This window comes from Chamaea fasciata, unplaced genomic scaffold, assembly GCF_029207755.1.
Source record: "Chamaea fasciata isolate MVZ Bird 193981 ecotype frontalis unplaced genomic scaffold, bChaFas1.0.hap1 SCAF_6, whole genome shotgun sequence".
Lineage (NCBI taxonomy): Eukaryota > Metazoa > Chordata > Aves > Passeriformes > Sylviidae > Chamaea > Chamaea fasciata.
In genome coordinates, this window is record NW_027094091.1 from 69826661 (window position 1) to 69849524 (window position 22864).

At 49.3% G+C, this 22864-nt stretch overlaps 1 protein-coding gene and 1 long non-coding RNA gene across 7 annotated transcripts in view; one reads left to right on the forward strand and one right to left on the reverse strand.

Moving 5' to 3' along the window:
- Positions 1–782: 782 nt before the first annotated feature.
- Positions 783–3311, forward strand: LOC136290389 (uncharacterized). Its single transcript, XR_010721111.1, has 3 exons — positions 783–865; positions 1935–2073; positions 2328–3311. It is a non-coding gene; the product is annotated as an uncharacterized lncRNA (long non-coding RNA).
- The window catches only part of SLC4A4 (solute carrier family 4 member 4), a 123501-nt gene continuing 102949 nt past the window's right edge, over positions 2313–22864 (reverse strand). For 5 of the 6 annotated variants that reach the window (XM_066184725.1, XM_066184724.1, XM_066184720.1 and 2 more), the window contains 13 exons: positions 21477–21748; positions 19813–19883; positions 19314–19502; positions 18190–18303; positions 17672–17833; positions 15800–15978; positions 14887–14959; positions 11479–11547; positions 10110–10283; positions 8082–8243; positions 5552–5648; positions 3305–3384; positions 2313–2399 (listed from right to left, as the gene is read on the reverse strand). In XM_066184725.1, coding sequence (XP_066040822.1) covers positions 3341–3384; positions 5552–5648; positions 8082–8243; positions 10110–10283; positions 11479–11547; positions 14887–14959; positions 15800–15978; positions 17672–17833; positions 18190–18303; positions 19314–19502; positions 19813–19883; positions 21477–21748 — 1606 coding nt within the window. In that variant the 3' untranslated portion in view covers positions 2313–2399; positions 3305–3340. Of the gene's footprint in view, positions 2400–3304; positions 3385–5551; positions 5649–8081; positions 8244–10109; positions 10284–11478; positions 11548–14886; positions 14960–15799; positions 15979–17671; positions 17834–18189; positions 18304–19313; positions 19503–19812; positions 19884–21476; positions 21749–22864 lie in introns of those variants that run through there. The other variant, XM_066184726.1, reaches the window with a different exon arrangement.

Here is a 22864-nt window from a genome sequence, read left to right on the forward strand (position 1 = left end):
CTTTTCCGACAAAATACCTAATATTTGGATTGAAAGGACGTTTCAGTTATTTTCAAAGGCATACGGCGTGCGGAGAACCACCTTTCCTTGTCATGCTGCTGGCTCTTCCCTGCCACCAGAGGTGGGTGTTTCTCATGGTAAGCTGCAGAACCCTGTGTCCTGGCGGCAGCGCCGCCCTCGGCACACCACAGAAAACACAACACAGAGAGAGAAAGATCTGGAACAGCAGTCGGGACACTTCACGTGTATTTAACACGGTTCAGAAGCAAAGACCCAATTTTTGGGGAGACACGTCACCAGGCACCAGCAGATGGAAGCTGTGCCCACGAAGGGAGCAGGACAGCCCCTGCGACCCACCTGACAGCACCTTTCCTCTGGGATTGCTACACATCCACGGCCTGGGCAGGATGTACGGAAATCCCACAGGCAACGCGCGAGCCTGCGTCCCCGCTGGGAGCCAGGACTGGTGTTCGCCAAGGGATGGAGAGCATTGGCTAAAGCTGGCGTCACACTTCTCAAGTTACCTGTCCTCCAGCAGCAGAAGGGATCCCGGAGCTGCTCCTCTTCAGGCCTTTCCCAAGTCTCCCCAGCATTTTCAGAGCAGGTTTCAGCTGGGTTCCTGGGATACCCAACACAGACTTCACGGAAACTGAAGGGGAGACGCCTCAAGAGCGAGCGGGGGCTGTACAGAGGTGGTGGTTCCTATGTGGGAGGCAATGCTAAAATTTGGCATTTAAGGTCTCAGCACCATCAGAAAATCCTCGACTTCACCAATCCAGACTTTGGTTTCACAAGGACCAAGTGGCAGCATGTGCCCATCTGTGACGGGATTGTCTCCATCGGGGAATTCGCCTCCAGAGCTTGGGTACGTCTTCTTGTTTTGTTTTTCATTTTTGGATGAAGCCTTTAGTGTCTTCCCCCACGTCCTGGTGAAGCCCCGTTTCCCAAATGCATGTTTAGATGCACATACCAGTACAAACGTGCTGCAGAGAGGAAAAACCTCTCTTCTGATGTGATGTTCACTCGCTTGGTTCCAGCCCAAAATCCTGGGATGCCCATGCCTGGCCTGCTTAGTCTTGCTGCATTGCTGGCTCTGGGGCTGAGTAGCCGTGGTTTAGGGTAAATTCTGTAGGTGATGGGAGACGGGTGGGATGCAGGAGGATGCAGATGTCTGCAAATCTGCGTGTCGGGACAAACGTCCCAACAGGCCGCCTTCAGCTTCCTCCTCACCCTCTGTGCCTGACACTTCGGGTCTTCTCACTGCACACACACCGGTGTTCCATGGAAATCATGGAGCAATCCCATGCCAGAAATCAACAACAGGGATACAGCCAGCATCTGTCTGCAGCCTTGGACCAAGAACCCGTTTAAGCCTCTTCTAAGATCACAAGAGATTTAAGTCTCCTTCACAGCAGGGATCGCTCATTAAAAAAACTCCAAAAACCAACATAACCCTAGGAAAAACAGATGCTTCGGAGCAGAAGGTGTTAATTGAACTGATCCAGCCCTATGCCACGTCCTGGAGATTGTGGTATGATGTCGTGGGTTTGTTTTTTGTAAAAATCACATTATATATGGTACAATACATCTTTTACAGAAAGCCTGGCATCTAGAAATAAGAGGTAGAACTACTCATAACTATATGTTTCCTGCTGCAGGAAAAAAATTCATTTTTCTTTACAGTAATTAAAAAAAGGTTAAAAAAATTGTCAAAAAAAAAAAAAAAACAAACCAGAAGTCGTAGGTTAGGCCCCCATAGTTTAAACAAAATAATCTAGGAAAATAACACTCTTCCATGTACCTGATGGATTAAGTCCATTAAAGTGTTTCTTTAAAAAAAAAATTGCATAGGAAAGGGACATTTCCAAACATGCTACAGCAATGGCAATGGTCTGTCTGTGCTGGGAGTGAAGTACCTTCTCTTTCATCTACAGGTGAGCGCACGTGAGGGTTAGCAGCACATTCCGGCACCTCTGAGCAGCGGGAGCAGACGTGGAATTAGCCCGGAGGTCAGCTCTGTTCTGCCAGGCGAACAGCGGCTCGCAAGCGCCAGTGCCTCTGGCGTTCCCACAGGTGTGATGCGACATCCGTAGCGCTCCTGCCCTTGCTGCGCTTGGGGGCCAAGGAGAAGGCAATCCGAGCCCTGGGCAGCCTGGGCGCCCAGAGAGGCCGGGGGCGTGGGCAGGGAGGGGCAGCGGGGTGGCTCAATTACCTTCGCCGGTGGGAGCAGGGAGCCGCTTAACATTTGGCTAGTGACAAAATGGATTTGTAAAAGATTGGACAGACAGACAAATTACAAAGTAGTTTCTGTTCCCTTGCTCCTCCAGAAATAACCATTGTCTTCAGGCTCAAGTTCTATTCTAATTTGAGGCACGACTTTTACTGGAGTTCGTGGAGGGCTGCAAAGAAGCAGACAGACAAGGTCAGTGCAGTACAAATGCCAGGCTTCGGGAAAAGAGCTGGAATTAAGGTAAAGCCCACACACAGATAACGTGAATGAGAAGAATCTGGTCTGAACACCACTCACAGCAGCAGGCTAAACCACTCATTCCACTGACCGAGGAGCTCCAAGTGTCCAGCACTTGTGCCTCACAGAATCCCAAAATGTTTGGGTTGGAAGGGGCCTTAAAGCTCATCCAGTTCCATGCCCAGCCACGGGCAGGGACACCTTCCACTATCCCAGGTCGCTCCAAGACCCGTCCAACCTGGCCTTGGACACTTCCAGGGATGGGGCGTCCTGGTGCTTCACCCCAGGCTGTGACAACGCCCCTCAACTGCCATTGAAAGAATCCGGGCATCGCCACGGGGATGAATGTCAGTGTCTGTCTGACACCTGCAGGCACAGACACATCTTCGATGGTTCGGAGGAATAACCTTGCTTTGGCCCACATCCCACCCCAGACTGGCCCCAGGGGGCTGGACTCTCAGCAAGTATTATTTGCTCCAATTTAAGATTATTATTTACTCTATTTTCCACCACAGATACGGAAAAGTGGATTATTTCCCCTTGGCAGCAACCGCCCAGGCTCCTCCCCGTAGCTCCACATCTTTCTCCTAGGCTGATTCCCAAACCAGTCCTCCGTGCTGCAGCCAGGAAGGCCAGTGGAGCCTTCAGGTCTCTCACAGGTTCTCCACTCCCCATCCCAAGCACTGCCAGGGGCTGGAATAACTACGGAATCAATTTGTTCATAATCACCTTGGGGAGCAGCGACCCAGTGTACGGAATGTTCTCCGAGTGCTTTTTAAAAATTCCCTGTAGGAACTGTGTTCTGGGGGGGGGGGGGTGCATTTCCCAAGTGCTTACCTTGGCATGGCGTGTGATTGAAGGAAGGGAATTGTATCAGCACGATGTGTGGCGTTCAAGGAATGTTGGTGATTTTTCTCCTGCGGGAGGAAAGCCTCGGTGTCATTGCTGCAGCCCCCACAGAGCACCCTGCCTCATCTCCTCCAACCCACATCTACGGGTCAGGCTCTTTTCCTGTTAGCTGCCAGATGGATTTACAGCTTGTGAGGAAACACTCCATTCCCATCTCTCCTCTGAAAACCCCCTGGCGTACCAACAGGCCCCGTTCCCCAGGAGCTCCCCCCTCCTTTCAGGCTCGACACTTACCTCAGACCTCAGTTACCCCACACTCCCACTGCCACACCCTGAGTCCTTGGGAGAAACAGGGTGGCTTCTCTCTCCTGACCCTATGGGAGGCACGTTCTCTGGGAATAACAGTCCTCTCCCTGCTCTGGCTGCAGGAAGGCTGATGTTAGTGGTACTATCAGGAATACACTCTGCATCGCAGGGTTACATTCATGCACAATCCCACAGTGGTGCTGGATTCCAGGTTTTGTGGGGTTTTTTTTTTGTTATTCCAGTTTTAAATTTTATTTTGCGTTGTTTCTAATTAAAAACCAGCGAATAAAATACTGGATTATAAAAATGTGTAAATACACAAACCAACTACAGCTCAGCCCATGGCTGATTTTCTCCGTGCCATCTCCAAGGGCATCCCAACAAGCACGCTGATGCCTGAACTACCTTCTCCTTAACTGTTTGAGCCCTTAAGACGTTGGGGAAAAAGCATCTGATCCCAAAATCCCGAGTAACAACATTTAGGATGCAATTTGCTTTTAGCTCACCAGGAACGTACTGAAAACATGGAATGAGGGGGATACGTGGTTGCCTGTGGCTGATTTTGGATGACGTGCTGACATCAGCAAAGCACTGAGGATATCCAGATAGCCAAGAAAAGGTCTCCTTTCCAATGGTCTTACTTTATCATCCCAATAATCTCTAAGTGTTTCTGTATCTAAAAGCCACAGGGTAATGCCCTGAGGCCTCTATATGCCACCCAAAGGAAAGGGACCTGGCTCCCAGCTCTTACGTTCCATGGATAATTTCAGGATCTAAAGATCTTTCGATCCTTCGGTGTTGGAGTCCAGGGCACGGGGAGAACCCCTCAAAGTGCCCTGGGGGGTCTGGGACCCCAGGAAAGCACTGTCTTTGACCTGAGCCCGTGGGAAAAATTGCCAACACTTAAGGGAGGAAAAGAGGACAACAAAAATTTACATGAGATAGTAGTTCGGTTTGTCACAGGGTGAAAATTTGTAGTTTGGGGTTTTTTAGAATGGAAGTAGAGGCAAGATCCGCTCTTCTTTCTAACTCGGGCACGGGGCTTTGAAAAGGAAAAAAAACCCTAATTAGGAGAATCTTAGACTCAAAATCCAAGACTTAGGGAATCTTTAGATCTTTAGGGGGTTTAGGTCCTGTTCCTAGGAAGCACTAGCCCTAATTTATTGCTTTAGGTTGTATTTCTCCCTTCCCACCTCAGAAGAAAAGGGCGTATGACACCCTTAGTATGGTAAAAAGTCATCCCAAAGGCAAAACCACCAAGGTCAGCTGTGATTCCTCACTTAAAGGAGGAAAACGTAAAGTGGGAATGACTGAAAATAAAGATTAAATTCATCAATTACAGCTATTAACATGAGAAATTAAAACCAAAAAGGAGAGCACAAACCAGCGAAGAAGGGAAATACGTTACTGTCCAATTGATCTCTGCCTGTGCAGCTTAATGACACAAATAATTAATTACTCTGTTATATGCTGATTTTTGCAACTGCTTGGCACCTAAGGGAACAAACAGTGACAGGACAGCGCTGCGAATCCAAAACACCAGGCTCAGTGGAAAAAAAAATAAATCCCACCATCAGCAGGTTAACACCGGGGGGAGAAGGAGAGGAGAGGAAGAGAGAGTGGGTGGCCAGGAGACCTGTCAGGAGCTGGAGAAAAGCACTTAAACTGGAGGCACCAGAAGGAACAACACTGGTTTTCTAACCAGCAAAGGAAAAAAAAAAAAAAAAAGCTCACAAAAGCAAAATCTGTCATAAAGCAGGGGCCTGGAAATTAAAAAGGAGAGGGAAAGAAAAAAAGAAAAGAACAAGAGAATACTTCTGAAGTAAAAGGAAAGATTAATTTTTTTTAAATCACTCTAAATAGACATAGATATATTCTTGTAGTGCAAGTCAGAGTCAAGCAGGCATGCAAGAGCTTAGTTCTACTCACTGTCGGCAGGTTTGCTATCACTTAGGAAAGGTTCCTGCTCCATGATGTCCATTGGTATTTTAATACTTGGGACTTTTTCTGAGTAGGGGCAGTCAGACTGTGAAAGAAACGTGTAAAAGGTCTTAGAACATTCCCACTGCTCTCTCTTATCATCCCCCACACATTAAAATTATCCTTCATATAGATCCGTAGGAATGGGTAAAAGAAAAGAAGGGAAAAGAGAAAAGCGTCCTCCAGCTTAGCTGCCTGATGGATTCCACTGGTTCCCCACTGCACCCCACTTCCCTTCATACCCTCACACTCCAAAAATAAAACAGATTGAAAGAATCATCTTGTGGAATTGGAAATTGTAATAAATCTCCTCCTTTCCCACCCCGTCATCTTAAAAGACACCATCCTGCTCTGCCTGGAGCCGGCTGCAGGAAACAGAGATGGGAAATGCACTTGTGGGCAGACACAGCAGGGCACTGGCTGCTGGAAAAGCTCATCCAAACCCTTTGTCCTGCTGGGATTTTTGGAAAAGCCCTTAGCTGTTCCCGACTGCTCTGCAGGGCCCAGATGTGACACGGCAGAGGGTCCATCAGACTGGCTCAGCTCCCTCTTTAACGCAAGTGGAGTCAAACCCAGTCTCAGTTACACCTCTGGCTCATCAACTCCAGAGCCCTTGGAAGAGTTCTGTGACTCTGGCCCAGGCAGAGAAACAGCAACCAAGTCGGGATGAGGCAGAGGGAAAAGCCAGGGTTCCCTGGAGCTGAGGTACCAGCAGGATTTTACACCCACTGCCTTCTATCAGCCACCTGCTTCTGCTCAATAGAAGGTGCTTGGAATGGTTCTGCTTTTTTAAAAATAAAGGGAACTCCTCATAGCCAGGAAAAGCTGACACTGCCTCACCTGGCAAAAGCAGAAAGGTGGGATTTGCCAGAAATGCTGGGACATCTTGGTTCCTGAAGAGAACCAGACCCACAACACTGGGGTGGAGGGAGGAGACCTGCCAGTCAGAGCAGGAAAACACTGCGGAAGCCAGAGAACGGCTCTCCCTGGATTATTATTATTTTAAATTTATTTTTTAACATAACTGATATCCAACAGCAAGACGTTTCCTCAGGACTATTTTTATGAGGCTGAGGGACAAGCATAACCCAAAGAAAGCACAAGCAACACCCAGCAGTTCCCTCGGCTGAACTCAGATCCATGTATTGCCCCCTAGATCCCACAGGATTAACTCTGGGGGTGGATATTTCTGGAAGGGAAAGTGCGAAAATAATCCAACCAGTAATGCCCAGTGCTGTATGTTCAGGAAGCTGGTAAAAGCAAGTGCTGAAAAAAACCAGCAGGAGTTAAGAACCAATACTTTGCATAAAACGTCTTATCCATTAGATTAATTACTGTACCTGGAATTCGGGAAAAGCCTGGGAAGAGAGGAAATATCTTTAAACACACTGGAGGGAGGGAAGCCGTGGCTCGGGATACGACGCTGCTGGATTCACACCAGTCAGGAGAAGCGGATGGAGTCAAACCTTTGCTGATTCCTCAGTAGGGCCTCTGCTAATCTCATCTGGGTTTGCTCAGAGGTGCTAAGGAAAACCCTTGTCCTGGGAACTGGAGGAGTGATGGGACAGGGCAGGTTGCTGCCTGAACTAAGAGCCAATTCTCCCAGCTGCTTTTCTTGCTGTGCTAAAATGGGAATATTTCCCAGCTTTGGGTGAGCTCACCTCTCCCTACTCCCCAGGGAAGGCCCTTCTTCATGGACGTGAGCAGAGGTGACACCATGCTTAGAACTCACCACAGAAATGTGTTCAGCACTTCAGTATACATCTAAAGGTTCTGAGTTAGACCTGAGCAGGAGAACATTTAAAGGCACCGAGACTGCATTTCTTCTTCTTATATATACAGGAGGAAAGAGAACAGTCAAAGGCACATGGGTCTGGTCTAGCTGGGTCACTTTTCACTATTTAGGGCATGCTGCCACCTGAGGTAGGACCAGAGCGTACTGCAGAGGGCACGGATGCTCGGGAAGCATTTAGGTGATGAGTTTTACCAACACAAAGCAGTTTTTCCTGCAATATGACAAATCACATCTGTTTTGTGCTTTCCAAAAGAGCCATTACAAAAATATTAATAAAAAAAAGAAAAAGAAAACCAGTAGGACCAGAGCTGCTGTGAAAAGCCTTCACCTCCTAAAATGTAAGAGACAACGAAGGGGAGAAAGGCGCAGGAGGGAAGCTGGAGGAGGCAGCGTGGTGAGAGGCATTCTAGCAAGGGGCATGGCATCTCAGCAGGCACCTGGTGCTCTCACAAAGTGTGATTTCATTCCTAGCAACGCATCAATTCCACCACAGGCTGGAAAAGGGAAGGCAGTGTGGGAAGTAAGTTTTCTCTGGGACCCATTTGCTGCAGCAGCAAAAGACTGAGCTGTCAGCTCCACAAGTGGCTGGAAAATGTCCAGCCTCAGCACTGGGCAGGGCACAGAATGTGCCGGGGCTTAGCTACCTAGGAAGGAGGAGTGTGACAAGAGCAGGAAGCTGCTTACATCATCGTTGTCACTGTCCATACTGCCCTTCTTCTTTTTCTTCTTCTTCTCATCCTCTTTCTTCTTCTTGTCCTTTTCTGGAATGACGTCGTCAAGAAAACTTAAGTCATGCTGGGAAAAGAGGTAGTCCATGGCTTTTCTGACTGCCACCAGGGCCAAGATCTGCAAAGGCAGAGAGGGATTCCCAGTCACATTTTACCTTACATCTGGAACAGTGCATTCCTCTCAGTTCTGCTTCTAAACCCACACTCTTGAATTCTGGCTGTAAATGAACATACAAAGAAGGTGGTGAACACCTGGGACGTCTCTGTCAGCTTAAAAGGTTGTGCTGTGACTGCCTCGTATCAGAAAAAAAACAGAGGCAGTGGACACAAAACGGTATCGTGATCACTCAGTACTCCTGTATTAGTAAATAAAAAGAAAAAAAAAAATAGCACTTTCATTTATTTTTGAAGGCAGATTCACAGGACAGCCTGAATAATAAAACCTTATTTCTCACCACTTGCCCAGCTGAACTCTTAAGAAATCAGACAAGTGCCGATCCATGCCGCCAGGGTTTGCAGAATAAAGTGTACTGGGATTGTGGCAGCAGGAAACTGGAGTAAAAGCTTGTTGTGTGCAAGACTGCAATGAAAACACTGGAGAAAAAAGGAAGGGGCATGTCTGAAGAGGGTGCGTGGATGGACGCTGGGTCTGACACCCCCAGCAAAGGCCACTCAGATCCTAAGCAGGCTTTGCCAGTGGGTGCATCAACAGGCTGGAAGCTGTAACCTAGTCCCAACAGGCTGCCTTTAAGGACAACTTTGTCCCAAGCAATCATGATCCACAGCACAAACAATTCCCAGGAAAAGATCTCGAGCTTTGACTTGCATAACTTAAGACGCGATTACAGACGTGAGGAATTACTCAGGGGTGGAAAGATGCCATGCAGACACCCGTGACCATCCCACTATGAGCTTCAGTGTTGAAAATGCCTTTCCTCCAAATCAACAGAGAGCTGGCTATTGGCCAAATCCTCACAGACTGGAAGCTTGCAGTTTTTTGCTCACGAGCGCAGAAAATTGAGCTTCTGCCATCATGTCCAGCTCCATCAAAGCTGTGGCTGTGCCTTTCCTGAGTCTGCGCCATTCTAACAAACTTTGTCAGCCTTGGGTTTCTCTCAGATTCCAATAAGGGCAAAGAGATTTTAGATTCAGCTTCCTACTTCAGTGCAGCCATCTTTAACAGGAGCATGTGTCTCAGCAGGAACATTTGGAGCATTTTTTTACTTGCATCATCTTTTCTCCTTTCACCATCTTGTTCTTCTCCTGTGTTCTGCCCTCCCTCTTTCTCTCCCTTAAATAAGCACTGCAGCTCCTACCTGCGCCCACAACTGAGATTTTACTTGTCCATACCTGAAATTAGGTGACCTGGGGCCAAGATTTATTCAGGAGTTTCAAAAAGCTTTGCCTTTGCACAGCTTTGACCCCTATCCAAGCCAGGGCGCCAAACTGTGTCTATAGCTCTAGTAATAATATGAATAATCACCCATTAATGGTAAACAACATTAGTGTCTTCTTACTTGAGTTCAAGGAAAAGAGACATTCCCTTTCCCTCCCTTTGGCACCCCTCTTGACACTGAGCCTCCTTCTTGCTTTTGTCGGTTTGTGCTGTTTAAAGGTCAGGGAGGCATTCCGTATCTGGTAGCTAGCGTGGACTAGAACAGAAAAAACTATGCCCCTCTCCTTGGTTCATGCAGCTCCAGGGGAAACCACGGCAAATCTAACCTTGGCAGCCAGGAATGGTCAACGCATAACTACACCTTCCTGGGAAAAAATTAACTTTGAGGCTCGTTTTCCTCCAGAGGGTTTATGTCAAGGCAGCCACGGCCACACTGACCCCATGCCGTCCTACATGAGCGCCACGAGTGGAGCACTGAGCCAGAGACTCGCCAGGGAGAGGCTGGGTTTACACACTCACTGCAGTGTGCAAGCTGGGAAGGAGCAGGCTGGGGTGAAAGCGAGGCATGGGAAGGGGAGCAGCACCTACCATGACAGGGAATATGATAGCAGCCACGGTGGACTTGAGGATCCAGAGGAGGGCCAGGCACACCACCTGCAGGAAGGTGAAGAGGTGGACCCTGCGCAGCGGGACGTGGCGCAGGTAGATAAAGTCAGGCTGGTGTTTTAGAGGCATCAAGAGCAGCTTCAGACGATCCATGAACTGGAAAGGAAGACGAAGAGACGGTGACGTGAAACCCAGGATGCATAAAAAAGAGAGAAAACAAGACGAATGCCAAGACCAGGGTCATCATCAGACTCTGGGGCATTTTTGCTGTCCTCTCCTTCCCTGCTCCTGCTGAGGAAAGACATTCAGCCTTTAGGAACAATGCTTTTGTTTCCCCCAAACAAATCAGGAGCAGAGGTCAACGGAGGCGAGGGCAGACATTGCACTGCCAGAAAACAGAACAGCACCTCACTGAAGAGCAAGGAAGATGGGCAGCTTTCCCAGCGCTGTCCCTTTGCCCTGTGCTGGACCGGATGGACTTGGAGTTAAATCAAAATGCATTTCTCATTGAGTAAAAAACACTCTTGATCCCGGTCCCCCACCACCTGGGTCTGGAGCAGGGGAAATCCCCGACAGGGAGCCGGCCCCAGGGCCAGCAGGGACAATCCCCTCGTTGTCCCCTGCTGGAGTGTGGGCTCAGTGCCCACTGCTGGGACCAGACAGGACCCACAGCACTGAATGGAAGCTGGAGCTGTTTTACAGAACGCCTGAGGCAATTCTAGGGCTCACAGAACAGGCAGTCCCTTCCCCTTGGGGCACAACCCGGCACGAAAAAGAAAGGCCACAGTTAACAGGGTGCCAGAAAGCAACAAAACCACTTCCAGCCTCCTTGGGCCAGCTACAGACGCTGGGCATGAGAATGGCTCCTTACGTAAGATTTCCTCAACGACAAAGAGAGGGGCTTGGCTTCCCCTCCCTGGAGAACAATGTTCCTGCTCGTTAGCATTGAGGAATAACCCTGCTGCCATAAATCATCGTCCCTGTTTGCCTTCAGTCTGTGCAGAGGACCCAAACTACCCCGGGAGCGAGCCCAAGCTGGGCAAGAAGCCCGTAGAATCCTGGAGGGGTTTGGGTTGGAGGGGATCCTCTTGCTCCATCCCCCTGCCACGGGCCAGGCTGCTCCAAGCCCCATCCTGGCTGTCAAAGATGGACCCAGGTCTTCACAAAGCACCCCCGGCACCGACAGTGCCCACCTGGCCACTCTCCCTTGCTCTCCCACCTCGGGCTAGTGGCAAAGTTTGTCAACAGCCGCCACCCTCCATGGGTTTCTTGGGAAGGAAGGGCAGGCAGCAAAGGAGAAGGGCAAAGCTGGAGGATTGTGGAAGAGGCCCTGTGCTGGTTGATGACTCACCTGCACGCCGTTGAGGGATGCAACTCCCATGTAGAGGAAGACACCGTAGAGCACGGGCATGGGAATGAACTGCAGGACAAGAGCAGGAGAGCCCAGGTGAACAACCTCCCCACACGCCACGCACCGCTAACACACGGTGGGACAACGTTCCCAGACAGACAGCAATTCAAACTGCACCCAGGAGTGGATGACACGGAAGAATGAAGCCATAGAAATAACAAAGCAAAATAAAGCTGAATAAACAATAAATCCTTCCGCTGTGTTTTGAGAGATGCAAGGACAGTTGTGCAATCACACTCGCCCACTTCACCAGGACACGGACACCTTGTCAAAAACCAGAGGGGATGATGCCAGTCACTCAGCAAGTTAAGGAACAGGTGGGCAAACGTGTTCCAGTGAGCTTCAAACTGCCTTTCACCTCTGATTTGTGGTGAAGAAGCAGCAGGCAGAGAAGAAGAAAAGGCAGCGTGATCCTGTAGTTCGTGTTACATCCTGTTTTCTCAGATAACAGGTGACAGAACAAGAGTAAACAGACTCAAGTTGTGCCAGGGGAGGTTTAGGTGGGATCTTAGGAAAAGGTGTTCCTAGAAAGGGTTGTCAAGGCCTGGCACAGGCTTTCCAGGGCAGTGCTGGAGTCACCATCTCTGCAGGAATTGAAAAGCAGCACTTGGGGACATGTTTTGGCAGTGACTTTGGCAGTGCTGGTGGGACTGGGTGATCTTAGAGAGCTTTTCCAACTGAAACAATCCTGTGATTCCATGTCCAGCCCAGCTCAGTAAGCCATGCCAATCCATGCAGAAAGGCTGTTCTCTGGAGTCCCAACTCAGTGACAACAGTCATGCCAACCCAACCTCTACCCACTCCATCCCTCGCACACAGTAATCCGGAATTATTCCCAAATGCAGGACAATGACTTCCCTTCTTTGCCGCCAGGATGTGTCCTTTCAAACATCACTTTCTGCTCCCTCCAAGTGCTGAGTGCTGCCCGTTCCTCCACACTGGGCACATCTCTGGGAGTGAGGAAGGTGCAGGGGAGCACCAGACAGGCTCCCAGAAATGAGTCTCTGTCCCTCACCACACAAGGGGGCAGCCAGCCTGGCAGGACAGGAACAGGGATGCTTGGGACAAACCACAGGCAGGAGCTGAATAACAGCCTTTGTGGGATTTCCTGGCACCCAGGGAGGATGGAGTGAGCTCCAAAGGACAGTCCCTCCTGCAGTGCCAGGGGGCCGCCACTGAATGGCAGCCACAGCCAGGCCATGGCACCCACTGTTCCCAGCACTCCCGCCCGGGAGCCCTCCCCTTTCCCAACCTCTGCGCTGAGCTCATTAACGCGGCAAGTAACACGGCAGCTCTCCGGTGTTTTAGCATACTCCCCGTCACCTTGCTCATCGTTTCTGGCAGGCGTTTCCCTGCGGGCACATGAGCACCCAAGCTGCCCAGCTACCCAAAGCCTCCCTGCCTGCGTTTTTCCTTCCTTCCTGAGTCTCACCGCCCATCACCTCCCGCGAGCTTCCTAACTGGTAACTCATCTTTCTCCTGGATTTATCTGCTCCTTCGAGTGAGCTGCACTGATACTCCCCATTTGAAGGCAAATGCTTTTTCTGCAGCATGGGGTCTGCCACCACCGTTGTGAGAGGGACGGGGACCCGGCAGGTGGTTCACAAAGCTGGATTCAAAGCCCTCCCTGGATCCCAGGGATGAGACAGGACGCAATAGTGGCTACAGTAAGCAGGAGTTGAGCTTTCTAGCTCATTTTCACTGCTCTCTTCTCTGCCCCTTCTATTTATTTCCATGGGGGTTTTTAAAAGTAAGAAAAATGTCTGAATATTATTTCACCATTCCATGATGATTAATCCTGGAGATCATCCTGAGGTGACACCTCAGTACCTTAGCCTGCAGAGCAGCAAGCGGTGCTGTCATTTTGGAAGACTTTCTCCTGGCAAATTATTCCCTAACGATGGGGGGGCTGGCTTCGGCACTCCAAGCAAAGCTGCTGCAGGCCAACAGGACTAAAACTGTATTTATAGGAAAGTACCTGTCACCCTCCCATCAGGGCCAGGGATGTTTCTGTGGGAATTTGCCTTGGCTGAGCGGAACCGCCACCACCATCCAAAACCAGCACAACCACTGCAAAGCCCTCAGAAAACAAAGCTGGGATTATTCCGTGGATTTCCCGGTTTATTAAATTTGGGATTGTCAGCGTTCAGTTTGCCGCTGGCAGGAGAAGACTGAGATGTTGTGCAATGCATTTAGCAGTGCAGCGCTCTCCAGCAGGACCCTGCCACTGGAATTTGCCAAAGGTCCTGAAATCCTGCCAGGTCCTTCCCGCTGGCACGTGGGCCAGCAGCGTGCTGACTTATCCTCAGGCATCCTCCAGTGAGGATCTTCCCCACACATTGGCTTAGGGGAAGCACAAACAAATAATTAACGACTGAAGCAATAACAGGGGAAGAAACAGACCCCAGGGGAATAGAGGGAGAGGGATCTTGCAGGGAAAGGTCACATAAACTAAAAACCAGGATTATCACAATCAGGCGTTAAATTTAAGGCATGGAAACGCCTGTCGGTGTGGAGGTGGAAAGTGCTACCCAAGACACCAAAATTCAAGCTGTACAAACAGCCGTAGAAATGAAGAACAGGAACACGCTGGCTTGGAAAGCCGCTGTCTCCACTCGTGGCTGCTCCCTGCCTGCCTCCTCCCCTCAGGCTCACTGCAGTGTGCCTCAGAGCCCCTGCAGAAACGCTCCTCCGGACACCCATCCGCTCGGTCGCGCAGTCACGACGCACGGTGCCGCTGGCGTGACACCCTCTGCTCGCACCATCGGCTGTGGAGCCATGGACGAGGGCCCCTGCAGCTGACAGCTCCTGTTGGACAGGACGTCCGTGCTTGGCACCACTATCCCCAGAGAAGGCAGCATCCTCCACAAGGCAGGCGCAAGCAGGTTTTCCAATTTCCTTCTACAATCTGATGATCCACTAAGGACGCGTTTCTCTATGGCTACTTGCCACCAAATTTCTGGTCTCAGAAAATAGCAACCTAGCTAGATCCAACGGTTCATCAGCACCACATCTGCCCAGAGCCTGTGCTAAACTCACAGGTAAAAAAAGGTTCAGGAGGTGAAGAAATGCTGTTTAATTGCACTACTTCCCCCGGAAACATGTCTTCCATACTCTGAGCTTTATCCAGAATATGTTTTCCATAAAACACAGGCTCAGCAGAGGTATAAAAGAAATCATAAAAGAAAAGGGAACTTAACTTTATGAAAACATGGAGAAATAATCTTAAAATTAAAAAGACCACAGTGCCCAAGAACGCCAGCCCTGATCTGGTCACTATTCCAGCACGCTACAACCGCGTCGGTGTTTCCTTCCAAAAGCTTTCAAAGAACCGTAAACATTCCTTACCTTCAGGATGGGAGCCATGAAGACAGACACCCCAGTCAGGATGAAAACGATGACTCCGGTGACTCTCTGCTCCCTGAAGCAATATCACTGAGTCAGGACCACACGTACTTAACACCAACAGGAATCCCCCAAAACTCATTTTTGCAGCCACGTTCTTCATCCAACAGCATCAGGCAGGTGGCTGGATCCTGACCAAGACCTCTGTTTTAAACCCCCAGATCGTTTTGTTACGCTGTTTGGGGATCAACACAGTACTGCAGCTGAGCCTGGGGCAGTGTGTTGACACGGTAAACGCTACAAACCGTGAGGCACAGCCGTTACTCAGAGCGTGCAGAGAGGCAATAAATCACCAGCCCTCCACACTGAGATCAGCGACACGCTGTGAGCCCTGCCCAGAGCACTCCAGCAGCCAGATATATCATTCAGCCCTCCATGGGGTGCTGAACATGTGCCTTCAGCAGCACCCACAGGGCTTCCCACATCCAAAAACACCTCGGCCACTGATATTTCGGAACACTGAAAGTCAGGCCATAAAATTTCCACTTAGTTACCTAAACAAGCAGCCCGATTTCCAGGAGCAATCCCATCGGAAGCACTTCAGACCACTTAATTAAGGCAACCAAACACAGAAAAAAAATGCTTCATTAAGTAGAGCCGGTTGCACAACAGGTTTGAATGTTTGACCAGTACATTTGCTAAGGAATTTGCCCTGTTTTCCTGGACAGGAGAAACCTGCAGGAAATTTATTTCCTTTAACACTGCACCTGATGTGGCCAAATAAACTTTGGAGGAGTCACATGGAGGCTGGCCCAAGGAACTGGCTTTGGAAATAGGGAGAAAGTAGCACAAAATTGTTGGTACCAAAAGATTTTGCAGGCAAACAAGGTAATTAAGTTTTCCTGGTCAGACATACCTCACTCCCAAAAACTTGGGCTGTTCTCCAGGGGCTGAAGTCTCCGTCTCCATCTTCAAGCTGTCGATGTGAGCGATGGAGATGACGGTGGCAGCCACGTACCAGGGCAGCCCCATAAAGGAGCAGACAATCATCAGAATGGCCACCCAGAACAAATCCAGATGATATCCAGCACCTTTCTGTGTAGGGAGACAAGCTCCATTATTCCAAATGCCTACGGAGCAGGGCAGAGGCACACCAGACAGGCAGCATTTCCTTCTGCAACAACCATGCCAACAGAGCCCAACACCAGAGACACATCGGATCTTGTGAACAGACGGGAAGGAAGCATCTCTCTCATGACACAGCCAGGCTCCTTCAGGAGTACAGCAGGAATGGCTGAAGCCTCGTTCCCTACCCAAAGGAGAAAGCTGCCCTCATTCTTGACTCCTTTTCAAACACCTCCGATCCTCTATTTTTAAAATCCTTTAGTAAAAATACAACAGGAAATCCAGGAGTCAAAAGTGCCAAGAGAAGTGAAGAAACAAAAGAGCCACCAAGAAAAGGGATCTTCAGAAAAACAGTGGACAAACCTCTAAGGTTTGCTATTTTAAAACATATTAACCTTTTTTAAATCCCATTCAATTTGATTTTATTGGAAAAAACAAATGATCCAGGCCTAGGATGACCCAGGAGTGAGAGCAATCCAGCTTCTCTTGAACAATCCTCACTGTTTTCCTCACATATGTGCTGCTTACCTTGGCTGGCTGGGGGCCCTGGGATGGGCACCCAGCAACACCCTGCCAACACTTTAGCAAGGGATGAGCAGAAAAAAACCCCACCTTTTATCCTACATTAGAGGATACAGGCCATACTCACGCCATTACAAAGGAATTATTATTACAAATAAATCAAACAGTACTTTGCTGGAGTGTTTGCAACTTTATCTAAACCAAGACAGTTACTTAAAAAGTACAGCCAGCACTGAAAGCAAAACCACGTTCAGTGGTTCACAAGCCGCAGAGCTGAGGGTCCTCTTCCTCATGAGGGAAGAACTGCAAATATTTTCATACAGTGTTTAAGAAAATGCTCTGTCTGTGTCGTTAGGTGCAGCAGACACACCTAAAACTGTTTAGCCATCTCCAAGGAACACAAGGGCCCAGTATTGAATTTACCTGCCCAGATCCAGGTGGCAAACAAGGAGGGGTTTTTTTAAACCACCAGCCAGCAGTCATCCCTGTGCACAAGAAACCTTTCCCATTCCCTGGTACTTCAACTCTCTCCTCCAGGCTGTGCTCAGGATGGTCTTAAACCTTACTTGTCTAATGTTTACAGTGACCACGTGAATTGAAGCATCCTCCTCTTTTTCCAAGCAGAAACTCCCGTCCCGTTTCTAACAGCTCTGCTGATAACTGACGAAGCAGGTGTCTAAATAATGACCCACTAGCACCTGTGTTTTGAGGGAGCCATTACTCCCATGGGTTGGACCCCTTGAAACATGCCCCGTTAGCAGGAAGGGACAGTCTTCTCTTACAGGAATTTAATATTTTTCAATAGAACTGACGGTGCCGAGAAAGGAAAAGAACCCTACAGGCATGAAAAACTGCATAGCACTGGTCTGGAAAAGTTTGCTTTAAAAACATGACTACATCTTAGGCTGTTACATATCAGCTCTTCTTTAAATAACATCCAACTGTGGCTATGCCCTCGGTATGCCCCAGACCTCTCCAGCTTATTGCTGGTATTTGACAGCACCGTGCACTTTGGGCCACAAAGCCACTCTCCCTGCTTAGAAGCAGCAGCCGGTGACAGGGAATAGGCTCGTGTCCGCGAGGGAGGAAGGAGGCAGGAGGAAAAGCCCCTGCAGGTGCTCCAGGCACAAGGCACACTCACCTTGAGCTTGTGCTCCTTCCTGTTGACGATGACGGCGGTGATCTGCTGGTCCATGAAGATGAGGATGGTCACCAGCAGGGCAGGGATGGCTGCTGCGAGGTACACCCACCACGGGTTCCCTCCGAAAGGTGGGATAAACCAGCCCCTCTCGGGACTGGTTGGCTTTGAAGGGCAAGGAAAAGAAAGCTGGTGTTAGAGGCGCAATGCAGGGGTGATGACATCCCAAAGCCAGGTTTGCTTCCAGCAGTGGAGCTCCAGGGAGACACTTGGGGTTTGTGGCAATTTCATCCTTCCCATTAACACTAATCCGAGGCTCCAAGTACGGAGGCTGAGTTTAGGAGATAAATCAGCCAGCTAATACGATGCTAACACAAAGCATCCTAACCCTCTGAGCAAACCGGCCCTTTTCAGACCACTGACTACATTCCCATTCTGAGGGCAGGTCACTCCACACACGGCAGGTGTCCGGGAAAAGGAACCTCTTCCAAAAGCCAGCAAACAAGCTGACAACAACGTACCTTGAATTCACTTGGCACAATTAGTTTTGGTGTGTCCACACCAACGAGGGCATCTATTCCACAGAAAATCAAAATGGACAGGATAATGGCAAAGTCACTGATGAGCTTCCGGGCCTGGAAGAGACGCAGTATCACAACCACAGGAGTTAGCACCACAAAACGCCATTTCACCCACGCTTCAGTGTCTACATGAGAAACCCCGACAAGAGAAGCTCATCGTTTCTTCTCCCACCAACATGCCCATCATCATGTCCAGTGTCATTTGCCTCACATGCCTCGGGACTTTCCTGTGTTCTCTGAAAGCCTATGTGGAAGCACAAAAACACAAACTTCCACAAATGAGATACTCTGAAGAACTGGCAGAGATTACATTGTTTGTTCTTCGAGCAGTAAGTCAAACTAAGCAGACAGGAAAACAAACCAGCCTTCTCAGCTAAATCCCTAAGACTGCAGCTCTCCTGAAGTCATTGGAATGTAACAGCTTAGAGCTGCCACTGATCAGAGCCCAGAATTTAACCCGACAGGAGCTACTGCGCTAGCCTGGAATTGTGTGAGCTTTCCAGAGTTGTTGTTCCTTCCAGGTTTCCTGGGTTCGCATGGTTACAGATAAATTGAGCTGCATTCCAGCCCAGATGGAATGTGGTTCCTTTTTATTAAAAATAAGAGAGGTTCAATTGCAACGCAGTGGAACAGTAAACATCCATGCAGGATAAATCCCTGTGTGTCAGAATGCCAAAGACAGGGCAGTCTCAGAGTGAAATGGCTTTGGCACACACAGGAAGAGCTGGCCTGGGAGCCTCTCCAGGGGACAAAACAAGCAGATGCACCCGAGATGTGCCTGTAAGCTTGGAAGGGTTGCCTTCAGCACCTTTAAAATCCCTGCCACATTACCCAGACAGGTTACGGCTCCTCTTGGCTCTTCTGCTGCCCTACCTGTGCTCTCCAGAACCACTGGGAGCAATCCCAGGCATACCTTTGATTTCCAGATCCAACAACCAGCTGCACTTTCATCCCAACCAGTGCAACCTGGCTTCCCTGCAGAGCATCCTTCCCTGTGTGCAACTCCAAAAGGAAGGCTGACCTGTGCCCTCAGGAAGACTGATGGAGTGACAGGAGATACTTACAGTGGTGGGAAAATAGCGACTGGTCTTGAATTTCTTGAGGGCCATGGAACAGGTGTAAGTGCCGAAGAAGAGGATGAAAGACATGAGGGTGATGTCAGGGACATAGTCACAGTTGTTGCCCACCAGTTGACCCCCATACTTCAAGCACTCCTTGGCTGTCAGCGCTGCCCAGTCAATGGTGGCGTTGTCCTGCAGAAAAAAGGGAACATTCCCATAAGGCCGCGCACGCTCTGCCCACGCTGGGACAGCACTGGTGACAGAGTATCTGAGAGCAACAGGGAGGCATCGTGCAGAGGCTAAAAACCGCGGAATCACGGAACGGTTTGGGTGAGACCATTTTCCTGCTTGTGTTCCTCTGTGTCCCAGCTTCCTTCCCCCACATGCAGATGTCATCCATCGAGCTCCACTTCTTTCTCCTCATTATGCGGAGCTCGCCAGCAGAGCGGCACCGCAAGACTCTGCAGCCCATGTGATCCCTGCCTTCCCAAGGGGAACTCACCAGCTCAGAGGAGGGAGAGACCAGCTCATAGTCTGACGGCACCATTGTCCTGTTAAGTAATGAGCTATTAACTGCAAGAGAAAAGAAAAAAGGCAAGATGGTGAGCAGGATGCAGGAAACAGTTAGGAAGGAGAGCCAATTACAATTATTAAATAATCTCTTGACTCCGTCAAGCTGTTTGCCACCTCTTTGCTCCAGTAAAGTGAGTCACACAAGTGTTTCAGAGAGACTCAAAAGCCTCAATCATCAATCACTCACAAAACAGAAAAAGAAAAGGTTAAGCAAAATATAACCCAAACCCAACTGGGATTGTATTTTGAGTTCATGGTAAAAAAAAAAAAAAAAGCCAGACAGACAATATAGTATTTCATAGCTTTCCAATATTTTTCTAATGATTTCTGGATTAAATTAAATAAATACCCACAGAACACTCCTAATAACTAATTTCAAATGCAAACACAGTGCCAAAGATATCCAGAAAAGCAAAATACATTTCAGTGTCCAGCATAAACACAGTTTTGAATTAAAAGAGAGAAAAAAGAGAGCAAGCAATTGAAATCAACAGGATGGGGATAATTTCTTCTAAAGAAGGAGCAGCATTCTCAGTGGCTTCTGCAGCATTAGGAATCGTGAATTCGAAATTCCATTTAGAAATGCAATCCTTCCTGCAAACGGGCTCGTGGGCCCCGTCCTCATGGCATACCAAGGTTTTGCATAAATAAACTTTTTTCACTTGGATGTCTGGAGAGTCTCAGGTGTTTCAATGGGAACTGGAGACTTCCAGATTGGCACTGACCATTCCCATCGTTCTAGTTTCAAAAAGGAAACCACTCTGCCATTCCAGAGGGGGCAGAACCAGCGCAGCATCCACGTGCTCACCAAGATCCTGTGTTTAACAGGGAAGGCAGGCACCCAGCCCCCAGGGAACCGGCTCCTGACACCTTCGAGGAGCAGCCAGCAGCTTTTCCTGTTGGACAGGTGTGCCGAGATAACCTGTGCTTTACTTTGGGCACAGATCAAGTTTCTTGCTCACTCCCCATTGTTTGTGGGATCCTAGGAGTGGTCCCCGGTTCCCTAATGGTACGGCCAGCATCGCTCAGTTTGGATTTGGGTTCCCAGAGCCATAGGTACACTGGCTCTACCTGCCACACAGCCCACGCTCCAGAGATAGGCTGCCCTGTGGATACACTTCCCTTCTTGGAAGGGAAGGAATTGTTTGCTTTCCCTCTCATCCATGCAGTCAGGAGGTGGGAACCACCCATGTTTGGGTAACACCTTGAATAAATCCAGCTCCTGAAACGGGAGTGACCTGAGCTCCATGGCAGTGACCCGGCCACCACTTCCGCCCCTTTGTGGAATTCTTGGAGGAATGCCACTTGGAACTGACAGCCACAGGGATACAAGGAGACAAGGTTGCAGAAACAGCCTCTCCACTGGTCACGATGCTCTCCGGAGGAGTTCCAGGAAGGCCAGCTATGCTGACATCCCACTTGGGATGCAGGGTGAAATTTACCTCTCAGCTTCCTGAGGCTAAGATAGGATACCCGAAGGCAACCGATAAAGGAGGAACAATCTACCTATTATCTGGGCTGCAGCACAAGGGAAAAGGAGAGCAAAGGCCACCTCCTACCTGCAACCTGGAGAGGTAATGAACACTCCCTTACCTGGATCTAGTGGTTGACAGGCACAAGAGTAATGTGTGATGTAGTCCACCTTGAACTGGGAGTTGATGGGATAATGATCTGCCAGCTTAATCATCTTCTTGAAAGCATCATAGATGAAGATGAAGCTGATCAGGGAGGAGAATCCTTCTTCGGTGAAGCGGGTGAAGTACTTGACCAGGAAGCTGGCGTCGGTGGCCACGAGAATGAGACACTGGAAGGCTGACCAGAGGCCAATCCAGAGGCGGAACTCCAGGTAGTCAAAATCATTGTCCCTGCAACAAGACAAGGGTGTCAAGAAAGGAAAACATCGGGTTAGGTAAGATCGGGAAGTACCAAGCAGATGTTACAGGGAATGAAGCTGAGTCAGGGGAAGTTGAGACTGGACATAAAGGAAAAATCCTCTCCCAGAAGGTGGCTGGACACTGGAACAGTCTCCCCAGAGAAGCGGTCACGGCACCTAACCTGACAGAGTTCCAAGGATCACCTGGACAGTGCTCTTAGTCACATGGTTTAGTTTTAGGTGGTCTTGCCAGGTGCAGAGAGTTGGATTTGCTGATCCTAATGGGTCCTTTCCAGTCTGGGATATTCTGTGACAAACCCTGGTGCCAGGAATGGCAGGGTGTGGAGAACCACGCACCCAGCTGCATCATTCCCTGCAGGGAACGATGGCCCCTTGTTTGCTGCTTGAGGCTGAGGTGCTGCGTCGGCACAGAGCCCAAAGGTGGGATTTTAGGAACGAAAAAGTGCCTAAGGCTGGTGAGGACGTGCCAGAAGGCCCCTGCCTGTTCTAGGGAAGGAGGCAAGAGGCGGTGGGATTGGCAGGCTCAGCCAGCTGCAATTCTCTGGAAGCCAGAAGCCCTGACCTGGAAGAAGGCAAGGAGCAAGTAGGAAACAAAGTGATTTAGAAAAAGGGGAAAAAGAAAAATACAAGATCCAAGTGACAACTCTGAAATATCTGCAGTCAGTGCCTGAGGGGGCGGGAGGTCCCATCCATCTGAAGGTAGCTGGCAGAAACCCAGGTACGCCAACTCCACACCATTGAAGAACTTAAAAAAAATTTAACTATATTGTTTTGGCTTTTACTCCTCAACTTCCTGCAGTTCTTCTGAAGCCGACAGAGCAGGTGGCAAAGCCCCATGTCCTGTAGGATTGGTCCCTGGTGCCAGCACCACAGAGCACCCAAGGCCAGATGCATGGCTGGGTCTCCAAGGCGTTTTTAGGGATCTTTTCAGACACACACACACACACAGAGTCACCCTTTAAATGAGTCAGGAGATGGGAAGTTTTTTCTACTTTTGCTTCTAGCAGGGAACAGTGTGTTGTGAAAATGAACAACCACAAAGGCATTACTGAAAAATCAAAGTACTTAGTTCCAATTTCCTCGTAAG